Here is a 19,729-nt window from a genome sequence, read left to right as displayed (position 1 = left end):
AAATAATTGATTACATCTGCAAACAGTTTCTCATATCAAATTCCTTATATTGTAACATTAACAATTTCTTTCAAGACAAAAATATTTGAAATTCATATTCAGATAGTAGAAACTTAGACACAAATATTATTTGTTACTTCCCATTTAAGTAAATATTCTTTGTTTATTTTCAGTACAGGAAGATACATCCCTCATTACCAAAAATTACTAAAACTTTGGCAAATAGTTTTACACAATTTTAAGTTACTTATATCCTTTGAGAAATTTTAGTATTATGTCTTCATTTAGCTTGTATCTATTCAGTTCTTATATTCATATGTAATCATCTGAAATTTGACTCATTTTACTACATTGGTAACGCCTTTAGTGAAAGAGGTTTTGAAATATATGGGTACATTTATTAAAATCCATATGTATCATAAACCAGTGGTGATCTGATTTCAAAATAGCGACCAAGTCTATCGTCTATTCATCTGACCCAACAATGCATAGAATGAATATGATGCATTCACCACCTGAAAAAAAGAAACCAACAGAAATATGTAAGTAGATGAGGTAGTCCTCATTGAAATATATCTGTAAATGGAGGTTGTTCCTAAATTTCTGTATTGTAGTGCAACAGATGACAGGTAAGTTTAAACAGTGCTTATAAAAAAACAAAATTTCCTGCTCACAATGGTAATATGCTTGTCATTGGATCATTCAAACCAATAATAGATGTTCAAAGTACTGAATAGTAGACCAATTTGTTTGCATACAAACTCAAGGGAATAGTTTTGTTGTTAATGACAGTTACTACTAATTTTAACAGTAAGATTTTTGCCAAGTGGTAGTTGACATCCATCGTTTAAGAAGTGTAACACAGTTCTGTTCATTTAGTTTGTATCTTTTCAATTTATATTTTTGTGTTCAAATTATGGCATTTTCAGGCTTATAATTACAGCAGACAGGGAAATGAAGAAACATCATTTGTGAACGAGGCTTTGAAATGTACAATTGTGAAGGATTTCACCAAATAATGTCACCCTTCGCCCACTTAAGCCTTTTGAAGTGTAGAATGTTGTTCATGCATGTAATGTAGAAAGCATTTCTGCCCCAGTTACCATCTGTGAGTAATCACGTTTCGCATCTGCATCTGTGTGTACAAAATACGATCGCTTTTTTGTTTGGTCAAGTTTTGGCTTATGTTTTTCTTGAAATGTGAAGAAGTGGTTCACTTAATTCTCACATGTTCTTCCTTAACTCCTACAGCATTGAGGATTAGATAGAAATTTCCATGTTTTAGATTTCCACATTCAATCAGTTTTTATAGAGTCCTTTGATTAGCTGTCTCATTTCGACTTAAGACATTAGGGACACAGTATGTGGCACATGAATTCAGAGTAGCTACGGATAACATTCTGTTCAAGCTGGACATACAGTAACTCTCCGGTTTCGTACTGTCGCTGCGATACTTCTGCAACGCTAAGCATTGAGATTTCAATAATGTTCCTGGATACAAATTGAAGTCCTATTGCAGTGTAAACAAACTATCAAACATTTCGCCAAAAATACATACCAGAAGTGCAAGAGGTGATCAACTAAACGTGAGAATTAGTGACAAGTTAAAAATTTAAACCAAGATGAGACCTGTAGACTGATACTTACCTACTGAAAGGAGTTTACTACGAAATGCACAATTCAACATTTCAGTGAGGCCTGTTCTACTCACAGAGACAGATAACTTGGTTTCAGTACCCTTCTGGCACACAGTTTTACCGAATCACAAATGTTCCTAGCAAAGTATAGTCCTCTAAAGAGTAAAATATCTAATTCTCTCGAAAGACATTGAATTAAACTATTCGTATTAGGAGACAGTTTAGGAAACACATAAATGTACCAGCCTATATTAAAATTCCAAAAGATCCTCTTTCCGCTAAGTATCGTCAGACAAACTGGATCAGGTTTTTTAGTGGATCAGGATTTTTACGTGAGGAGAGAGCAACTATCAACAAGGTACTTTTATTTTGTCGTTACATAATTAATCTTTGTGGATTCATAGTGCTCCGCAGCTTGCATGAATGTCACGATGCTTCTAAAGCAGATGCGCGGCATTGCTTGTTGTTCCATAATTATAGTTTTTCATGCCGAGTAAGCAGTACTGTCGTATAGAAACCACAAGAATTTAGAGTTAATTATTACAAGAGGTAATTAAGAATATTTTCCTCCACAGTTACATCTTATGGAGCTGTCTAGTACATACGTTATCTGTGATATCGTTGTTGTGTGTGCAAAGCTGACGCTGTATTTCATTTCAAAGTTTCAGATGTGATCTTGGAGTCTTTGCCAGTAATAGGAAAGGGATTAATATAACAGTGTTGCAATTTAAGATACAGCTGACAGTAATAATCAATGCAAAACAAAGCTCCCTGTATACATTATTCAAAAAACCGTAGTTCTACGAATAGGGATACTTTTCAGTACTTACAATACGGGCTTAAAATCCATAAGCAGAAGGAAAGAGAAATGGCTGAGTGTGTTTGTTCTGGCCCTGGATGAGTTTTGTTTTCTTTACCAATATTTATTAATTTTAGTTGCTTGAAATAAAAACGCAGTTTTATTTTTAAATATATTTGAAGCATGTTGACTTCTATTCACCTACAAATCTTTCGACAAATAATATCGGGGAAACCACCAGAAGTGATTGTCAGGTTCTCATAATGGGCTTGAGCACTCTGACATCTGTGATACAAAAAGAAAATTACACTGAATCTTGGGCCATTACGCCAGGAGGATGTGTATGTGTGTGGCGGGGTGGGGGGGGGGGGGGGAGAGAGGACAGTAAGGGGAAATCACCAAAAGTTTCCATTTGTGCCAGTTTGAGTTAAAAAATTCAAGAAGCCGAGTAGGGAAATGCTCTTCCAGCAGAGCCATCCCAGCATTCGCCCTCAACGAACTACCTAAACACAGAAAAACTTGATCTGGATGATCAGATGGGCTTTGCCACTGCCATCTTCATGAATATGAGATCTGCATGTTAACCATTGCCCCACCTGTCGCGCTAACTGTGTTGGTTCGTGGGAAGCTAAAATTTCAGGTTGTTACCTTATGTGGAATTCACGTGTCAGGTTCTTTTTCATTTTTTGCTTTTCTAAGACAATTGAGGATCTGTTGGGTGATTATTTTGGCCTTAGGAAAGACAAAGCGCGCCACTAAATCAGTTCTTACGTTGCACTTGATAAAAGACTCAAAACAAGCAGAATTAAGACAAGATATAGGATTTTTCAACCTAGAAAAAGTTTGACAATTTAAAAAATAATACAAAATATCTGAAACGCTAGCAAAATAAGTGTAAGCTCTAGGGGAAGACGGGTAACATAAAATATGTACAAGAAGTAACAAGGGAAACTAAGAGTGGAATACCAAGAACGAAGTGCTCGGATTAGAACGAGTAGAAGACGGGAATGTAGGCTTCCACCGCTACTGTTCAATCTCTACGTTGGAACATTTGAGAAGCAATGATGGAAATAAAAGAAAGGTGGAGAATGGGATTAAAACTGTGTGTGAAAGGGTATCAATGCTAAGATACGCTGATGACATTGCCATCCTCAATGTGACAGAGAGAGAATTTGAGGACTTGTCGAAAGGAACGAACCGTATTCTAAAGAGCAGGCACTATGGATGAGAATGAACCTACGAAAGACGGAAGTTATCAGAAGTAGCAGAAAGGAGAACATCGGTAAACTTAACATCGAAAGGGGGGACCACTCGTCAGTTGAAGTGAAGGAATTTTGTAATTTGGAAGCAAAATTCCGAATGATGAACAAAACTAGAAGAACATTAGAAGCAGACTAGCACAGGCAAAGAGAGTACTCATAGTCAAAACAAGTCTAATACTACCAAACATCGGCGTTAATTTGTGGAAATTGAGAATGTACATCGGGAGCACAGCGTTGTATGTAAGTGAATCATAGTCTGTGACAGAGAATGGAAAGAACAGAAACAAACTGGCTGGGATGTGGTATCATAGAAGAATGTTAGAAATTGAATGAGCTGGTGGGATCAGAAAAGAGGAGGTTCTCAGCAGAACTAGCGAGGAGAGGGGCATGTGAAAAAGTTTTGACTATACGATGTGGCAGGGTGATGCGACACGAGTCAGAATTTCAAGGAACAACTCCCATGGTTCTTGAGGAAGCTGTACACGATGAAACCCGGAAGGGAAGACCGAAACTGTAATATAGATAGCAAATAATTCAGGATACAGGGTATAAGTGTTACCTTCAATAAAAAGTTTGGCACAGGAGAGGAATTCGTGGTGGGCCGCATCAAATCAGCCAGGAGACTTTTGACCTATAATAGAATGTTGTGGAGAGTGTCCACAGCTTCCCAAATTCCGAGATAATATTACAAATGTCTGTAGTTTAAATGAGATCTGTAACCTTTTCGATATTGTTTTTGTTTCAACATTGGGACTGGCTCAGCTTCATGTATCCTTTCCTTTCTGGAGCCCCTCCTGTCTGCATGGAAAGCTGGAGGTGATCTTGTTTAATCTCTGTGTAAATTAAATTAATTATATCTGATTCAAACTGTAACATCTTTACCATTATTATTATCACTTATCCTAACCTGGATATTAGATTGTTTTACGAAGTTGAGAGCTTCTAATTATGGTGTTGCTATTGATTGGCCACCATTGCTGCAGCCTCGAATGCCCATTGCATGTTTCATAAAGGAAACTGCATTTACTTTCGATTAATTTCTCGAAGTCCGATACCATCCGAAGTATCATTGCATTACAGGGCAAATACTGGTATTGAAATGAAGTATTTCTTGCCACAGTCACTGTCAGTAAGGAACCAACAATTACTGAATTACGCTGATTCTCGTCTCTGCTCCTACCATTAAAATATTTCCTCTTTCTCATTTTCTTAGCTAATGAAAGAAAACTGAATTCAGTCCTTCACTGAAGACAAGAAGCAAATATAGAAATAACATAAATGTAACATATTTGGTTGATTTCCAATACATATGGTGATATTTTATGCACTGACCGAGACGAATGCTTCCCTGCTCATGGGGTAGAGGTGCGCAGCGGTGAGAACCAGCGGCTTCTGAGCGCGACACATGAGGATTCTCAGGGCGCGCTTGAAACGTGGGCTCGCCTGCAGCCATGAACAGCTGTACGCTGCCAGCGTCACCGCCTCCGCCTGTGGGTAAAAAGCACCTGCTGAAATGTCCTTCTTTCTGTAGGGCTGTAATTAACGTCATTAGCGTAGGCACAAAGAAAAATCATCCTTCCTTTGGCGAGCTACGCGGAGCTTCTGGAAGGAAATTGAAGTTTTGTAGAATTATTGCTTAATTTTTTTTTAATCTTTGTAAGACGCAGTTTATCATCGGTGACCCTGAAAGCCACAAACTGCTTTTCCTCGAACTATACTGAAGACTTAAGAGACGTCACTTAAGTAAAATGTCTTGAAAGTATTACCCTTTTTACTCGAAATTTTGGCCCGAGATTGATTATTAACATTATGTGACCACTGTTTAATTCAAATATTCCGAAGTAAGAAGTGTATTGACTGCACAATGGAAAAAAACAGGGTAGCGTGAACGGGCATTTGGATGAACCCAAGACCACAATTAGACCTCGTCGCTTCCTACAACGATTCATAAGTGTGTTACTTCCGTTATAAGTAGATCACTTGCAATGGAGACGTGCCATCGCAGTATGGAAGCCTAGCGCCTGTCCACAAAAAGGACATTAAATATAACAATGACATCGAACGAAGTCCCGAAAAGCATAATGTCTCGAAGTCACACCAACACAGACTTATCTTACTGGCTGTAAAGCCATGCAAAGTAATAAAAAAATTTTGCGGATGGCAGTTCTTTCGTATCGTCTATTAATTCCGCTGCAGACGGAATGTACATAATAACTTCTTCACAAGTCGAACAATGACTCAAATAAAAATACAAAAAAAGTGCAACTGTTCAATACCACGCAGAAAAGACTGTGCAATGAAGCGAAATCGAAGTGAATCAGTTAAATTCCTGCTATTAACAAAGTACTCAATTGGCACTAGCTACAACAAAACTACATTTGTCTTATAATCGACCATGTGATGTTAAGTTCCACGATCCAAGAGAATCAGGACAAGAGAAAGTTCCATACACTCTAGACTACTCAAAGCAGTTATAATAAAACCGTAGGTCCTGAACCAATGCCATACTGCTGTTTCACAGATGGAGAACTGAAATACTGATACTGTCATGCAAGCATGGAAATAATCTCACTCTTTGAACGATGGAAGTTAAGTCCGGACGCCACTGACCGCACATCCGTAGCTACGAAAGTGTTGCGAACAGAATGTTACCCCAAGCTACACTATCATTGCCTGGCCGTCACCATAAATTAATGAAGCTTACAGCATGGGAATGACCATCAGAAAGTAACCCCAGCTTACCATGCGGCGTTCACATGCCAGCCCTTGCATCCATCAAGATCCATCACGACCACCAACAGGACAACCGGGCATAAAAGACAATACCAAGTGCAGGAAGCAGATTTCTATTCTTTAGCGTACAACACGACATGCTTCGACCAAATTCTAAGACGCAGGCATCTGACTGGCCAGCCCAATTTACCTCCAAAGTATCGATAACAGATGTACCTTCACTTTGGCAGCCAAAGGCTGTAGTATGCTTAGCAGTCCTGAACCTGGGAACGGAATATCTTTCCAATAATTTATCGATTCACAATAAGTCCAAAAATTCAGAATACTTGACAGGTGACTTTTAATGGGTGCATTTCAACCGTCAAAAGGAGATGAAATGAAATTAAAATTTAATAGAGTCTTGACCGCAATCTTGTTAAAATACTTTTTATTGGAGTGAGTGACCGGTTTCAACTCTATGAAAGAGTCATCTTCAGACTCCAGCAGCGGTGGATAGACAATTCTTTGTCGTCGAAGGTCGACAGAACTCATCTAGCAGTGTCCATCCATCGCTACTGGAGTCTGAAGATAACTCGTTAATAGAGTCGAAACTGGTCACTCACTCCAACAAAGAAATATTTTAACAAGATTGCGATCAAGACTGTTTTAAATTTTAATTTAACTACTTTTAAGATCGCTTAATATGTTTTAAAAAATTTCAAAAATCAACCAAATTTTAAAGGTATACAGGTCAGTGGCATGTGAGAAGGTATGCTGAGGTAATCAAAATACATCAGCGCAGGGCTTGTCTGTGCTAAAGAAATGAAGAGCCTGCAGCTATGCAGCTTCCATGATGGATCTTCTTCTGAATGGGAGTAAATATGGACTAGCGTCCCACAGGGTTAAGTTCTGGGACCAATAGCGTTCTTGATTCACTGCATGCTTCCCATCTCCTTTATAGTGCACATGTGCACTCGAGACATTCAATCTTCCTGAATGATGCTTCATAATCAACGCTAACAGAAATGCAACAGCAGAAAGAGTGATAAAAGAAATATGAATGTCAGTTAATAATCTGCAGCATAACTGACAAGAAAGACAGCTTATTTAATTCTATACAAGACCAGAAATTGCAACATTAACAATAAACGTAGGGTAAAGGAAATTTACACACTGAATGTTCAAATTTACTTTGTGAATACTGCTCAGAACTGTTATCCAAAACGACATATCACAGGTCTTCTCAAAGACTTAAGTTTAGCAACTTTTGATCTCTGTTTAATTGCTTTGTTAGTGATAAAAGCATTTGAAAAATTATAAAATAGCTTCGGTATTCCAAACACACACGTGCACATGCATAAAGTATTCACTAACAGAAATTTTCTTTGCTGTTCACATAGGTCTTCTTCTTCTTTTAGTGTTCAACCCTGAGGTTGTTTTGCAGCAGAGCGCCATTCCTCTCTTCTGTCTGCCTTTCTCTTCATTTCCATGTATGTGTTACATCCAATGTCACTCATGATCTGTTGCATGTATGATATCCTTGGTCACCCCCGCCGATTCCTTTCCTCAATAGCTCCTTCTGCTATTGTTCCAATGATGTTGTGTCGTAATATGTGCCCTACAAGTTTTTCTCTTCTTGTTTGGATGTGCCTCCACAGAGATCTGGTTTCCTGTACTCTTCTAAGCACTTCTTCATTTGTTACTTTGTCTCTCCAGCTGATCTTCATCATACTTCTATAGCACCACATCTCCAGGGCCTCTAGCCGTCTTCTCTCTTCTCTTCCAATTGTCCATGTTTCACATCCGCATAGGGCCACACTCCAAACGAAACCTTTCGTGATACGTTTCCTTATTTTCAGACTGATGTTGTTGCTGGTGAGTACCTTCTCCGATTAAATGCAATTTTGGCCTTTTGTATTCTGGTCGCAATTTCTTTCCGGCTTCTACGATCTCTTGTGATTTTGCTTTCCAGGTAACTAAATTCCTCTATCACTTCCATCTCCTCTCTTCCAATTCTCATTCTCAGAACTTCATATTCTGCTTCTGTACTGCATACCTTTACTTTAGTCTTTTTCTTGTTTATTCCCATTCCATAGAATGCATAGAATTTTTTTCATTGTTCAGAGGACTTGCTCTAGATCTTCTTTTGTCTCCGTGACTATAGCAATATCATCTGCATAACGTAACATGTCTATTTTCTGCCCATTAATTTTGAGCCCCACGTTAGTAGTTTCTCGAACTTGGTCTATAGCTTCCTGTATGTAAGCATTGAATATAAGAGAAGAGAGAGCACATCCTTGCCTTACCACTTTTCTAATATTTGCTTCTTGTTCATGGTGACAGTTCCTAATCACTGGCACCTCATTCTTATAGAAACTGAGTATCACACGGATGTCTTTGTACTTTATTCCACTTTTCCTCAGCACTCTGAACATCTCTTGCCACATAACGTTATCAAATGCCTTTTCCATGTATACAAAGGCAATATAAGTTGGTTTATGTTTCTGTAATTGCTTTTCGATAACAAGTCTCAGTGGCAGAATCTTCTGAAACCAAACTGATCTTCACTCAGCATATCCTCCACCTTCTCTTCTATTCTCTTCAGAACTATTTTTATGAGAATTTTTGATGCATGTGATATTAGGCTTAGAGTTCGGTACTGTTCACATTTTGTAGCTGCTGCCTTCTTTGATATAGGAACAATGATACATTTCTGGAAGTCTGCCGGTATCTCTCCTGTGTTATAAATGGACCTAATAAGTTTAAGCAGCACTATTTTCATGCTGTCACCAGCATTCATTATTAGTTCTGCAGGGCTGTCATCAATACCCATTGCTTTGTTGTCACGTAGTTCTTTTAGAGCTCTGTCAAATTCTTCTTGCAGAATGTCATCTCCCTTGTCATCTTCGTCTACTTTCCCTTCTCTTCCCATTACTTCCTCCGAAAGATGTGTTCCGGCCTACAACTCTTCTATGTATTCTTTCATCTCTTCACCCTATCTTCATCAAACAGCATTTTCCTCTCTTTATTTTCTATTGTGCCTCAGAGTGTTGTTTTACGATTTGCTGTTCTGTAGGCTACATCTGTTCTTCTCTTTTGCATATTTTCTTCCACTTCTCTGCACATTTCTCCAAGAACATTTTCTTTTGCTTTCCTAGCTTCTCTACTAACTAAATTCCTTAGTCTTCTGTATTCAGCTTTTCCTTGTTCATCCGTTGCATTTTTGTGTAATCTCCTTTTATCTATAAGCTCAATAATAGCAGCTGGAATCCATTTCCTCTTGTTTTTGGGTTGAATTCTTCCAACTGTCTTTTCTGCTGCTTTGTATATAACAGATTTAATTTGATCCCAGTCTTCATTTACTCCACCATGTCGAAAATTCTTAGCTAGGTTGTCTGTTTCATGAGCACAGCGCTTTCCCAGTCCATTAGTTTTCAGTTTTTCTAGTTCCCATTTAAGTTTTGCTGGTTGCTTCTTCAAACGTTTGGATCTCAGTGTACTTTTCATCAGGACCAGGTTATGATCACTGCCTATGACTGCAGATGGATAGCGCCTGCAATCTTTTATCTGGTTCCTAAAACGTGCTTTCACTAGAATGTAATCAATCTGTTGTCTCCTCAGGTCTCCAGGGGCCTTCCATGTGTATCTTCTTCGTTTGTGATGTTGGAAAAATGTGTTTGGAACAACTAATTAGTTCCTTGAGCAGAACTCGATAAGTAGATCTCCTCTTTCATTTCTTCTTCCAAGTCCATATTTGCCAACAATTCCTTCCTCCAGTTCTTCACCCACAATTGCGTTCCAGGCCCCCATGGCAACCAGGTTTCCATCTCCCTTAACATTTCTCATCCCATTACTTATTTCTTGGTATAGTTCGTGAATGACTGCATCTTCTTCTTTGGATGTTGGCATGTATATTTGTATTATCAGAGTGTGGTTTAGTTTCAAGTTTGACCAGTATTATTCGAGAGCTATATTGCACATATCCCTTGACAATAAGCCATAGTTTTTCCTCAAAATTATTCCAACTTCTCCCATTCTTGGTCTATCTTGGTCAGTTCTGGTATGAATGACTCTGTATTCTCCAGACTAGAAATCACCTGGTTGGAGCCATCTCATCTCCGATATGCTTATGATATCGATTTCCAGTCGTCCCATTTCAAGTTTTACATTTTCTACCTTGCTACACTGAAGCAGTGTTCTCACATTCCAAGTGGCTATGTTAAAATTGGGATTCTTTTCCTTCAAGTTGTCTGTACCTTTTGCAGTCCCCACCCAGAGATCTGATTGGGGGGACTATTTTATCTCCAGAAAATTTTACAGAAGATAATGACATGGTTTACTGCTGATGCTTGGGATAACTGTAGATCTTTAATGTGGTGGTTTCCCGTTGCCTTCCACATCCTATGCCGTTGACCATCAGCTGGTTCTTCCGCCTTTGGAAATGATTTCGCATTTCCAGGGCAAGAGGGTGCCCTGTGCAGCAAATGCTGGGATGATGACTTATCCCGGTCACATAGGTAGATATCTAAAACCTATCCATACTGACAACGCCGGCCGCTGTGGCCAAGCGGTTCTAGGCGCTTCAGTCCGGAACCTCCCGGCTGCTACGGTCGCAGGTTCGAATCCTGCATCGGGCATGGATGTGTGTGATGTCCTTAGGGGACTGATGACCTCAGATGTTAGGTCCCATAGTGCTTGGAACTATACTGACAACACTACGACAGTATGTTTACTCTCTTATGAAGTTTCTTGTGAAGAACAAGCAACATTCGGAAATATTTGTAGAATTCATAAACATTATTGTCGGAACGAAAGTAGTCTCTAGTATCTAGAACTTAACCTTATTCTTTCACGGAAAAGAGTAAATTATGCAGCCACTGAAAGTTCTGAAGAACTCCCTTCTGAATTAAAGGGACTGGTGGACAGAGCATCCTCTAAAAATCAACTGAAATCGTTTTTGTTTGACAACGTCTTTTGTTTAATAAACTAATTTATGAATTTACAGCCTGCATGTGGTTAGTTGATGTTTACAAAATTTTGTTGTAGATTCCGATTTTAAAAATGCAGTTTTGTAACTGCTGTATATCTTATTTGTAACCTAGCTTCATGTTTCATATCACGCTGAAAATGCAATCAACAAAATCTCTAAAAACCTAAATATTCTAAATGAATGGTACACTACAAAACTGACCATATGTCCTTTTGCTGTAATCTCTTAACAAAAGTCATACTACTAGTTCAAATACCATGAGTTTTTGTGATGTAAAAATGAAAGAAAAATAAGTTTCAGTTAATTTGGAAATATAAAGTAAACCGTTTCATTCAGTTCAAGACTAAAAACATATTGGACAATTATTGACATTAAGTCTGATGTAGGAAGTCAGAGTCTCAGAGAATAACTTGCAGGTATTCATGCAGTCCAGCTCACAAGAATAGTTTTAACACATTTGAGTCTGGTTAGGTTAGGTTAGGTTAGGTTAGTGGTGTTTAACGTCCTGTCGACAACCAGGTCATTAGAGACGGAGCGCAAGCCCGGGTTAGGGAAGGATGGGGAAGGAAATCGGCCGTGCCCTTTCAAAGGAACCATCCCGGCATTTGCCTGAAACGATTTAGGGAAATCACGGAAAACCTAAATCAGGATGGCCGGAGACGGGATTGAACCGTCGTCCTCCCGAATGCGAGTCCAGTGTGCTAACCACTTTGAGTCTGGTTCCACTGACCCTGGATGGGCAGCGGGACTGTTGCTTTTAAGGTGGGTAGGACGTCAAACGGGACGTCTTGGAGCAGGAGAGACACCACAGAAATTTTTAATTTCCACAGTCTATGCTTTTAAAAATAAATTCATAAAACTTTGTCAGAATGACCAGAAAGGATTCAGGATTTACATTTATAGTGGTGGAAGTTCAAAAATATAAGAAAATAATTTATTTTTTTACATTTGTATTTCACCTTTTTTCACTTACCATTGGCTGCATTTGTTGCTATAGGTACACTTTTCTTCATAAGTAAGGAGATTCTTCGATGAATTTTGCACAGCATACAAACCATACTTACAGGTGAATGAAACTCTAGAATTTTCCAAATCTATTAAAAACAGTTGTAAAAACTGAGATAATTAACTATAAATTTTGAGTTTTATTCTAAACATGAAGTATAAAATGTAACAGAACATTCATTTTTTCATAAATTAAATAATTTCTAGAGTTTCATACACCTGTAAGTGGCGTTTGTATGCTGTGCAAAATTTATCGAAGAATCTCTCTTACTTATGAAGAAATGTGTACCTATAACAACAAACGCAGCCAATAGAAGTGAAATAATGATGAACTTCCACATGTAAAAAGAAATTATTTTGTTATTGTTTTGAACTTCCACTGCTATGATTGTGAATCCTGAATCCTTCTGGGCCATGCTGACAAAGTTTTATGAATTTATTCGTAAAAGTATAGAGAGTGGAAATTAATATGTTCAAAAATGGTTCAAATGGCTCTGAGCACCATGGGACTTAACTACTGTGGTCATCAGTCCCCTAGAACTTAGAACTACTTAAACCTAACTAACCTAAGGACATCACACACATCCATGCCCGAGGCAGGATTCGAACCTGTGACCGTAGCGGTCACGCGGTTCCAGACTGTAGCGCCTATAACCGCACAGCCACTCCGGCCGGCAATTAATATGTCCTGTGGTGTCTCTCCTGCTCCAAGATGGCCCGTTTGACGTCCTACGCCACTTAACATATTTTTCGAAAATCATTGCTTTACAACTGTGAATACCATAAACGTATGAAGTGTTTCACTTGAAATGATGAAATTTGGTTAATCGAATCTTAAAAATTTTGTTATGAAACATTAAAAGTAGCAGATACGCAAAACTTTATTGACAAAAAACATGTCACCTGAACAACTGAAGCGTAATGTATATCCCCACATAATTACTTGGGATGTTGAATCATTTGTCGTATCTGTCCAGGAGTTCATAATTTTTGCATACCAGTTAACTGCCACCATTACATTTAGACACTTTGTCGCTGCATTCTTCACCTCGTTATCATTTCCAAATCATTTCTAGTCTGAGAACTCCTCCAGTTTCATGGAAATATGTCGAGCATGACTTTGTTTTCCACTTTATTCTTCAAATCATACGTGCAATGAAATTTCGTTGCACAGATTTGTTCAACGACTGCTGAATATTTCACACCACTTCCTCACACCTCTTTCGTTTACTTTAATGTTCTCATGCAACTACTGTAGTAGGCAGCAAATTTCTACGGATTTCAGATTTCCAGAATTCAAATTGAATTAATGCTTTGTAACACAGTAAGCTGTGGTAAAATCACAGAATGCACTACATCATCGTGTTTCGTTCGGCACTTACGTAACACTGACGATACAAGATGTCGAAGAACATTTTTAACTTTGCATAAGAGCATGTGAATCACCACAGCGAGAATGTGCTATAGTTTATGTCGAAGAACATTTTTAACTTTGCATAAGAGCATATGAATCACCACAGCGAGAATGTGCTATAGTTTCTTACTTCAATATTATCATCTTCTAAAATGAAACATAATTGTTTCGATATTGTGTGTCTCTACAGGCGTCGGAGGGGGATTGAGACACGAGAAAGCGAACATCTTTCTGGACAGTGACAATCCAATCGTTCTTCATCCAGAAGGATTATTATGGGTTGAGGAGGGACTACTACGTTTGTTTTGTATGTCAGTGGCGATAATGCACAAGGGGTGAATCTTAGACTACGGTTATCAAAACACACTTGACCTCTAAGCAACAAATGATCCTGAGTTAATAACGAGCGTCAAAACCGAATCAGGGATTAGTGAACTAGAGTCCAGCATGACCGAGTAAGCGAGCACAAAATACGAGATGGGGCGAGCACACCCTAACTGGATAGGCTGCCCGCACTATTTCTAGTGAGCAAGCATAGAAGCCGTGGCCGAGTAAGTAGCACGTAACTTCAAACACATTACACGTGTCATTATCCGTGTGAGACTGCAGCCAGTACGGGCTTCTCATTTGTGGTGTGTCTCTCTCTCTGTAATCACGCAGTGCGAGGAAGCCAGTGCAGTAAGACGTAAGATTGAAACCAATGTTTACACATTGAAGAGACGGGAAGGTCTAAAAAGCCAAGTACGGAGCACATTTTTGTTGGTTGTAGATGAAAACAGTGCGTCTACTGGGTACGTATCGTGCATAAACTACTCCACATTATTGTGTTTCCAATCGGGAACCGCTCATTTAAAGAAACACAGTTGTAAGAAACCTCTCAAAGATACAGCTCCTTCAGGAATACCGGCAGTAATAAAAAATAGTATTACAGCAAAGTGTGTTGCAATGTGTGCTAAAGATATGAGACCTTTTAATGCTGTTTCTGGTGAAGGTTTCAGAGAACTAGGCCAAGAATTAATACATCTAGGTGCGCATTATGGGGAAGTTAACGTGGCAGATGTCATGCCATATCTCTCTACTATAAGCAGACATGTCAAAGAACAAGTTAATGCAATACGATACAGCATAATGCCTTCTGTTATTGCGGAAGTTATTAATAAAGCATGTGCTGCGACAGTTGATATGTGGACTGATTCGCATAATCAGATGCACTATTTGACGCTTACAACACATTACATTAACACAGATTGGTTTCTTATGAACAATGTTTTATTTACAACAAAATTGTGTGTGTGTGAGAGAGAGAGAGAGAGAGAGAGAGAGAGAGAGAGAGAGAGGCGTTGGATTTGTACAGTGCAGTGGAGCGAGCCGGGGCGAGGCGAGGTGAGATGTCAGCGGTGACCGGTCATGCTCGGTTATCCGCGTGTCCGGAATCCGGACAACAGACATGGGGCGAGTACGTGACCGAGCCGAGTCGTGTGGGGCCGGACACGAGCGGCTCGGTCCGCCTGTCAACAGGCGAGCCGCGACCGGTCAAACATCGAGCGTTGCAGCACTCTATAGTGAACACACGGTTGTCGTTGCGAGATTGAATACTGTAATCCCCAAATCCTCGAAAAATAAGCGAAAAACATACATATTCAAAAAAGCAGACAAAAATTCACTTGACACCTTCCTGAGAGACAATCTCCACTCATTTCAAATTAAGTGTAGACCAGATGTGGCTTAAATTCAAGGAAGTAGTATCGGCATCAATTGAGAGATTTATACCAAATAAATTAACAAACGACGGAGCTGATCCTCCTTGGTACACAAAACGGGTTAGAACATTGATGCAGAAACAACGAAAAAAACAAGCCAAATCCTAAGAGACGCAAAATTCCGAAGATTGGTGATCTTTTACAGAAGCTTCAAATTTAGCGCGGACTTCAGTGCGAGATGCCTATAATAGTTTCTAAAACAAATCTTCGTCTCGAAATCTGGCAGAAAATCCAAAGAGGTTCTGGTCGTATGTGAATTATGTTAGCGGCAAGAAACAATCAATGCCTTCTCTGCACGATAGCAATGGAGATACTATCGAAGACAGTGCTGTCAAAGCAGAGTTACTAAACACAGCCTTCCGAAATGCCTTCACAAAAGAAGACGAAGTAAATATTCCAGAACTCGAACGGAGAACAGCTCCCAACATGACTAACGCAGAAGTAAATATCCTCGGAGTAGTGAAGCAACTTAAATCACTTAATAAAAGCAAGTCTTCTGATCCAGACTGTATACCAATTAGGTTCCTTTCTGAGTATGCTGATGCATTAGCTCCATATTTAACAATCATATACAATCGTTCGCTAGACGAAAGATCCGTATCCAAAGACTGGAAGGTTGCACAGGTCACACCAATATTCAAGAAAGGTTTTAGGAGAAATCCACAAAATTACAGGCCTATATCGTTAACGTCAATATGCAGCACGATTTTAGAACATATATTGTGTTCGAACATTATGAATTACCTCGAAGAAAACGGTCTATTGACACACAGTCAACATGGGTTTAGAAAACATCGTTCCTGTGAAACACAACTACCTCTTTATTCACTTGAAGTGTTGAGTACTATTGACAAGGGATTTCAGATCGATTCTGTATTTCTGGATTTACGGGAGGCTTTTGACACTGTACCACACAAGCGGCTCGTAGTGAAATTACGTGCTTATGGAATATCGTCTCAGTTATGTGACTGGATTTGTCATTTCCTGTCAGAGAGGTCACAGTTCCTAGTAACTGACGGAAAATCAAGCCAGTGATTTCTGGCGTTCCCCAAGGTAGTGTTATAGGCCCTTTGCTGTTCCTTATGAATATAAACTATTTTGTAGACAATCTGAGCAGCCGTATTCGGTTCTTTGCGGATGTCGCTGTCGTTTATCGACTAATAAAGTCATCAGAAGATCAAAACAAACTGCAAAACGATTTAGAAAAGATATCTGAATGGTGCGAAAACTGGCAGTTGACCCTAAATAACGAAAAGTGTGAGGTCATCATCATGAGTGCTAAAAGGAACTCGTTAAACTTCGGTTACACGATAAATCAGTCTAATCTAAAAGCCGTAAATTCAACTAAATACCTAGGCATTAAAATAACGAACAATTTAAATTGGAAGGAACACATAGAAAATGTTGTTGGGAAGGCTAACCAAAGACTGCGTCTTATTGGCAAGACGCTTAGAAAATGTAACAGACCTACTAAGGAGACTGCCTATACTACGCTTGTGCGTCCTCTTTTAGAATACTGCTGCTCGGTTTGGGATCCTTACCAGATAGGACTGACGGAGTACATCGAAAAAGTTCAAAGAAAGGCAGCACGTATTGTATTATCGCGAAATATGGGAAAGAGTGTCACATAAATGATTCAGGATTTGGGCTGGACACCATTAAAAGAAAGGCGTTTTTCGTTGCGACGGAATCTTCTCACGAAATTCCAATCACCAAGTTTCTCCTCCGAATGCGAAAATATTTTGGTGACTCAGACATACATAGGGAGGAACGATCACCAAGATAAATAAGGGAAATCAGAACTTGTACGGAAAAAAATGGTTCAAATGGCTCTGAGCACTATGGGACGCAACTGCTGAGATCATTAGTCTCCTAGAACTTAGAACTAGTTAAACCTAACTAACCTGAGGACATCACAAACATCCATGCCCGAGGCAGGATTCGAACCTGCGGCCGTAGCGGTCTTGCGGTTCCAGACTGCAGCGCCTTTAACCGCACGGCCACTCGTACGGAAAGATACAAGTGTTCATTCTTTCCGCGCGCTATACGAGATTGGAATAATAGAGAGTTGTGAAGGTGGTTCAATGAACCTCTGCCAGGAACTTAAATGTGGTTTACAGAATATCCATGTAGATGTAGATATTACCCAACAGCACGACTGGACTCGCATTATGGAGGACGACGGTTCAATCCCACGTCCGACCATCTTGATGTAGGTTTTCGGTGATTTCCCTAAATCGCTCCAGGAAATGCCGGGATGGTTCCTTTGAAAGTGCACGGCCGACTTCCTTCCCCGTCCTTCCCTAATCCGGTGAGACCGATGACCTCACTGTCTGGTCTCCTCCCCCAAACAACCCAGCCCAACAGCACATCCAGTTCACTAACTGAGGAGATATGGCGAAATTGTTCTGGAATGCACGTAGATCTTTTTTTCGTAATGGGTTTTTCATGATTGACGCCACGTCTTAAAAATCACGATCTCTTCTGTTATAATGAATAAACAAACAACATCTGCAATAAAATTACTTATTACCGATTATTGGTTTCAAACTGTACTAGAGATCATCTTCAGGTCCATGTTGGACTGGAAAACTGGCATCAACAATAAAAACATGCAAGTGTTGTATTACAAATTACGCGCTCAATGGTTGTACAAATAACAACAAATTATTCTGAACTCACACACATCCGGTGCCGCAAAATGCATTTTGTCAATAGTGTAGTAAAACAAACGCAAAATGCAAGAACGTCGTGGGAAACACATTTCATGTAGTAACGCGACATGTAAACAAGTCATGGTCTAGTACATCAAAGCAGTGTAAAAGAGATTGCTCTATCATAAGACAAAACAAAACAATTAATAAAAATTAACAATTTAAGACTCGTCAGTGTAGCACATTTAATTGTGTATTAAGTTTTAAAAAGAAAAGATAAAAAGCAAAGGTAAGAAACACCTTCACAGAATACTGTAAATCGCACATCTTTATTCTTGCTTATGTGTTCTGAAAGACAGTGCAAAATTTACAAACGTACCTTATTGCATAGCTTGAATCCTCGATCTATTAAAAAGCAGCTTAAAGAATTCTTTCATTTAAATTGAAAATATACTTAGGACGCTTACTGTAAGTTTCAAAATAGAAGAATAGGGTATTGGACTCCTTTCAGCTTCATTTTCACATGTGGGAACAGTGCAAAGTCACAACGAGCAAGGTCTGGACTGTAAGCAGGGTGCTCAAGACGTTTCAGTCTTGTACCATGCAAGTACTTGGTGCATGCTTTGGCGTGGTGAGCTGGAGCGTTGTCGTGTTTAAGGAACCAAGTATCCATACTTGACTTCGCTGGAAGTTTCTTCAAAGACTGGAAAACTGGGCAAGGACTGCCCAATGTACCACTTAGCTGTGACCGTCTTCTGTGTGTCCAAAACACCAAGTTCCACAATTCCATTCGATTTGAAAAAAAAAGACAGCTTTGTTTTTCTTCTTTACTGGTCGGAATTTTCTGACAGCTCCGGGTTTGTCGTCGTCTTCAGAGACCCAAAGTTTTTCTTTAGTCTCAGTCGGCAAGTCACAATAGTACAGAAAAATCTCGTCATCTGTCACGATGTTATTCACATACTGAGATTGTCCCTCAGAAAACTTCTTTAACATCTCCCAGCACCAAGTCACACGTCGTGACATCTGCTCTTCCATCGGTCTATGCGGCACCCAGAGACAAAGTTTCTTTACTTGCAAATGATCATGCAAAATTGAACGAATTGCTGATGCATTTAGCCCTAGCGTATCCTCTGTCTGCTTATAGGTCACTCGCGTGTCTTCGCCTAGCCGGCCAGAGTGGCCGAGCGGTTCTAGGCGCTACAGTCTGGAACCGCGCGACCGCTACGGTTGCAGGTTCGAATTCTGCCTCGGGCATGGATGTGTGATGTCCTTAGGTTAGTTAGGTTTAAGTAGTTTTAAGTTCTAGGGGACTGATGACCTCAGAAATTAAAGTCCCATAGTGCTCAGAGCCATTTGAACCATTTTTTTGTCTTCGCCTAACATTTTCCTCACAGCATCGATGTTTTCCTCCGTAACACATGGTCGTGGCCTTCCCGTCCTCTTCGGAAATCTCTGTACCACCTGAATATAGCAGTACAATGTGGACACACATCACA

The 19,729-nt window shown here is 39.5% G+C and overlaps 1 protein-coding gene across 1 annotated transcript in view; it reads right to left on the bottom strand.

Moving 5' to 3' along the window:
* Positions 1 to 390: 390 nt before the first annotated feature.
* The window catches only part of LOC126418479 (odorant receptor Or2-like), a 31,769-nt gene continuing 12,430 nt past the window's right edge, over positions 391 to 19,729 (bottom strand). Inside the window, exons 3-4 of the mRNA XM_050085251.1 lie at positions 5,031 to 5,186; positions 391 to 515 (exon numbers count right to left, since the gene is read on the bottom strand). Coding sequence (XP_049941208.1) covers positions 459 to 515; positions 5,031 to 5,186 — 213 coding nt within the window. The 3' untranslated portion in view covers positions 391 to 458. The remainder of the gene's footprint in view (positions 516 to 5,030; positions 5,187 to 19,729) is intronic.

Source organism: Schistocerca serialis, chromosome 9 (assembly GCF_023864345.2).
Source record: "Schistocerca serialis cubense isolate TAMUIC-IGC-003099 chromosome 9, iqSchSeri2.2, whole genome shotgun sequence".
NCBI lineage: Eukaryota > Metazoa > Arthropoda > Insecta > Orthoptera > Acrididae > Schistocerca > Schistocerca serialis.
Note: the sequence above shows the minus strand (reverse complement) of the source record. Positions and strands in the feature narration are given on the sequence as shown.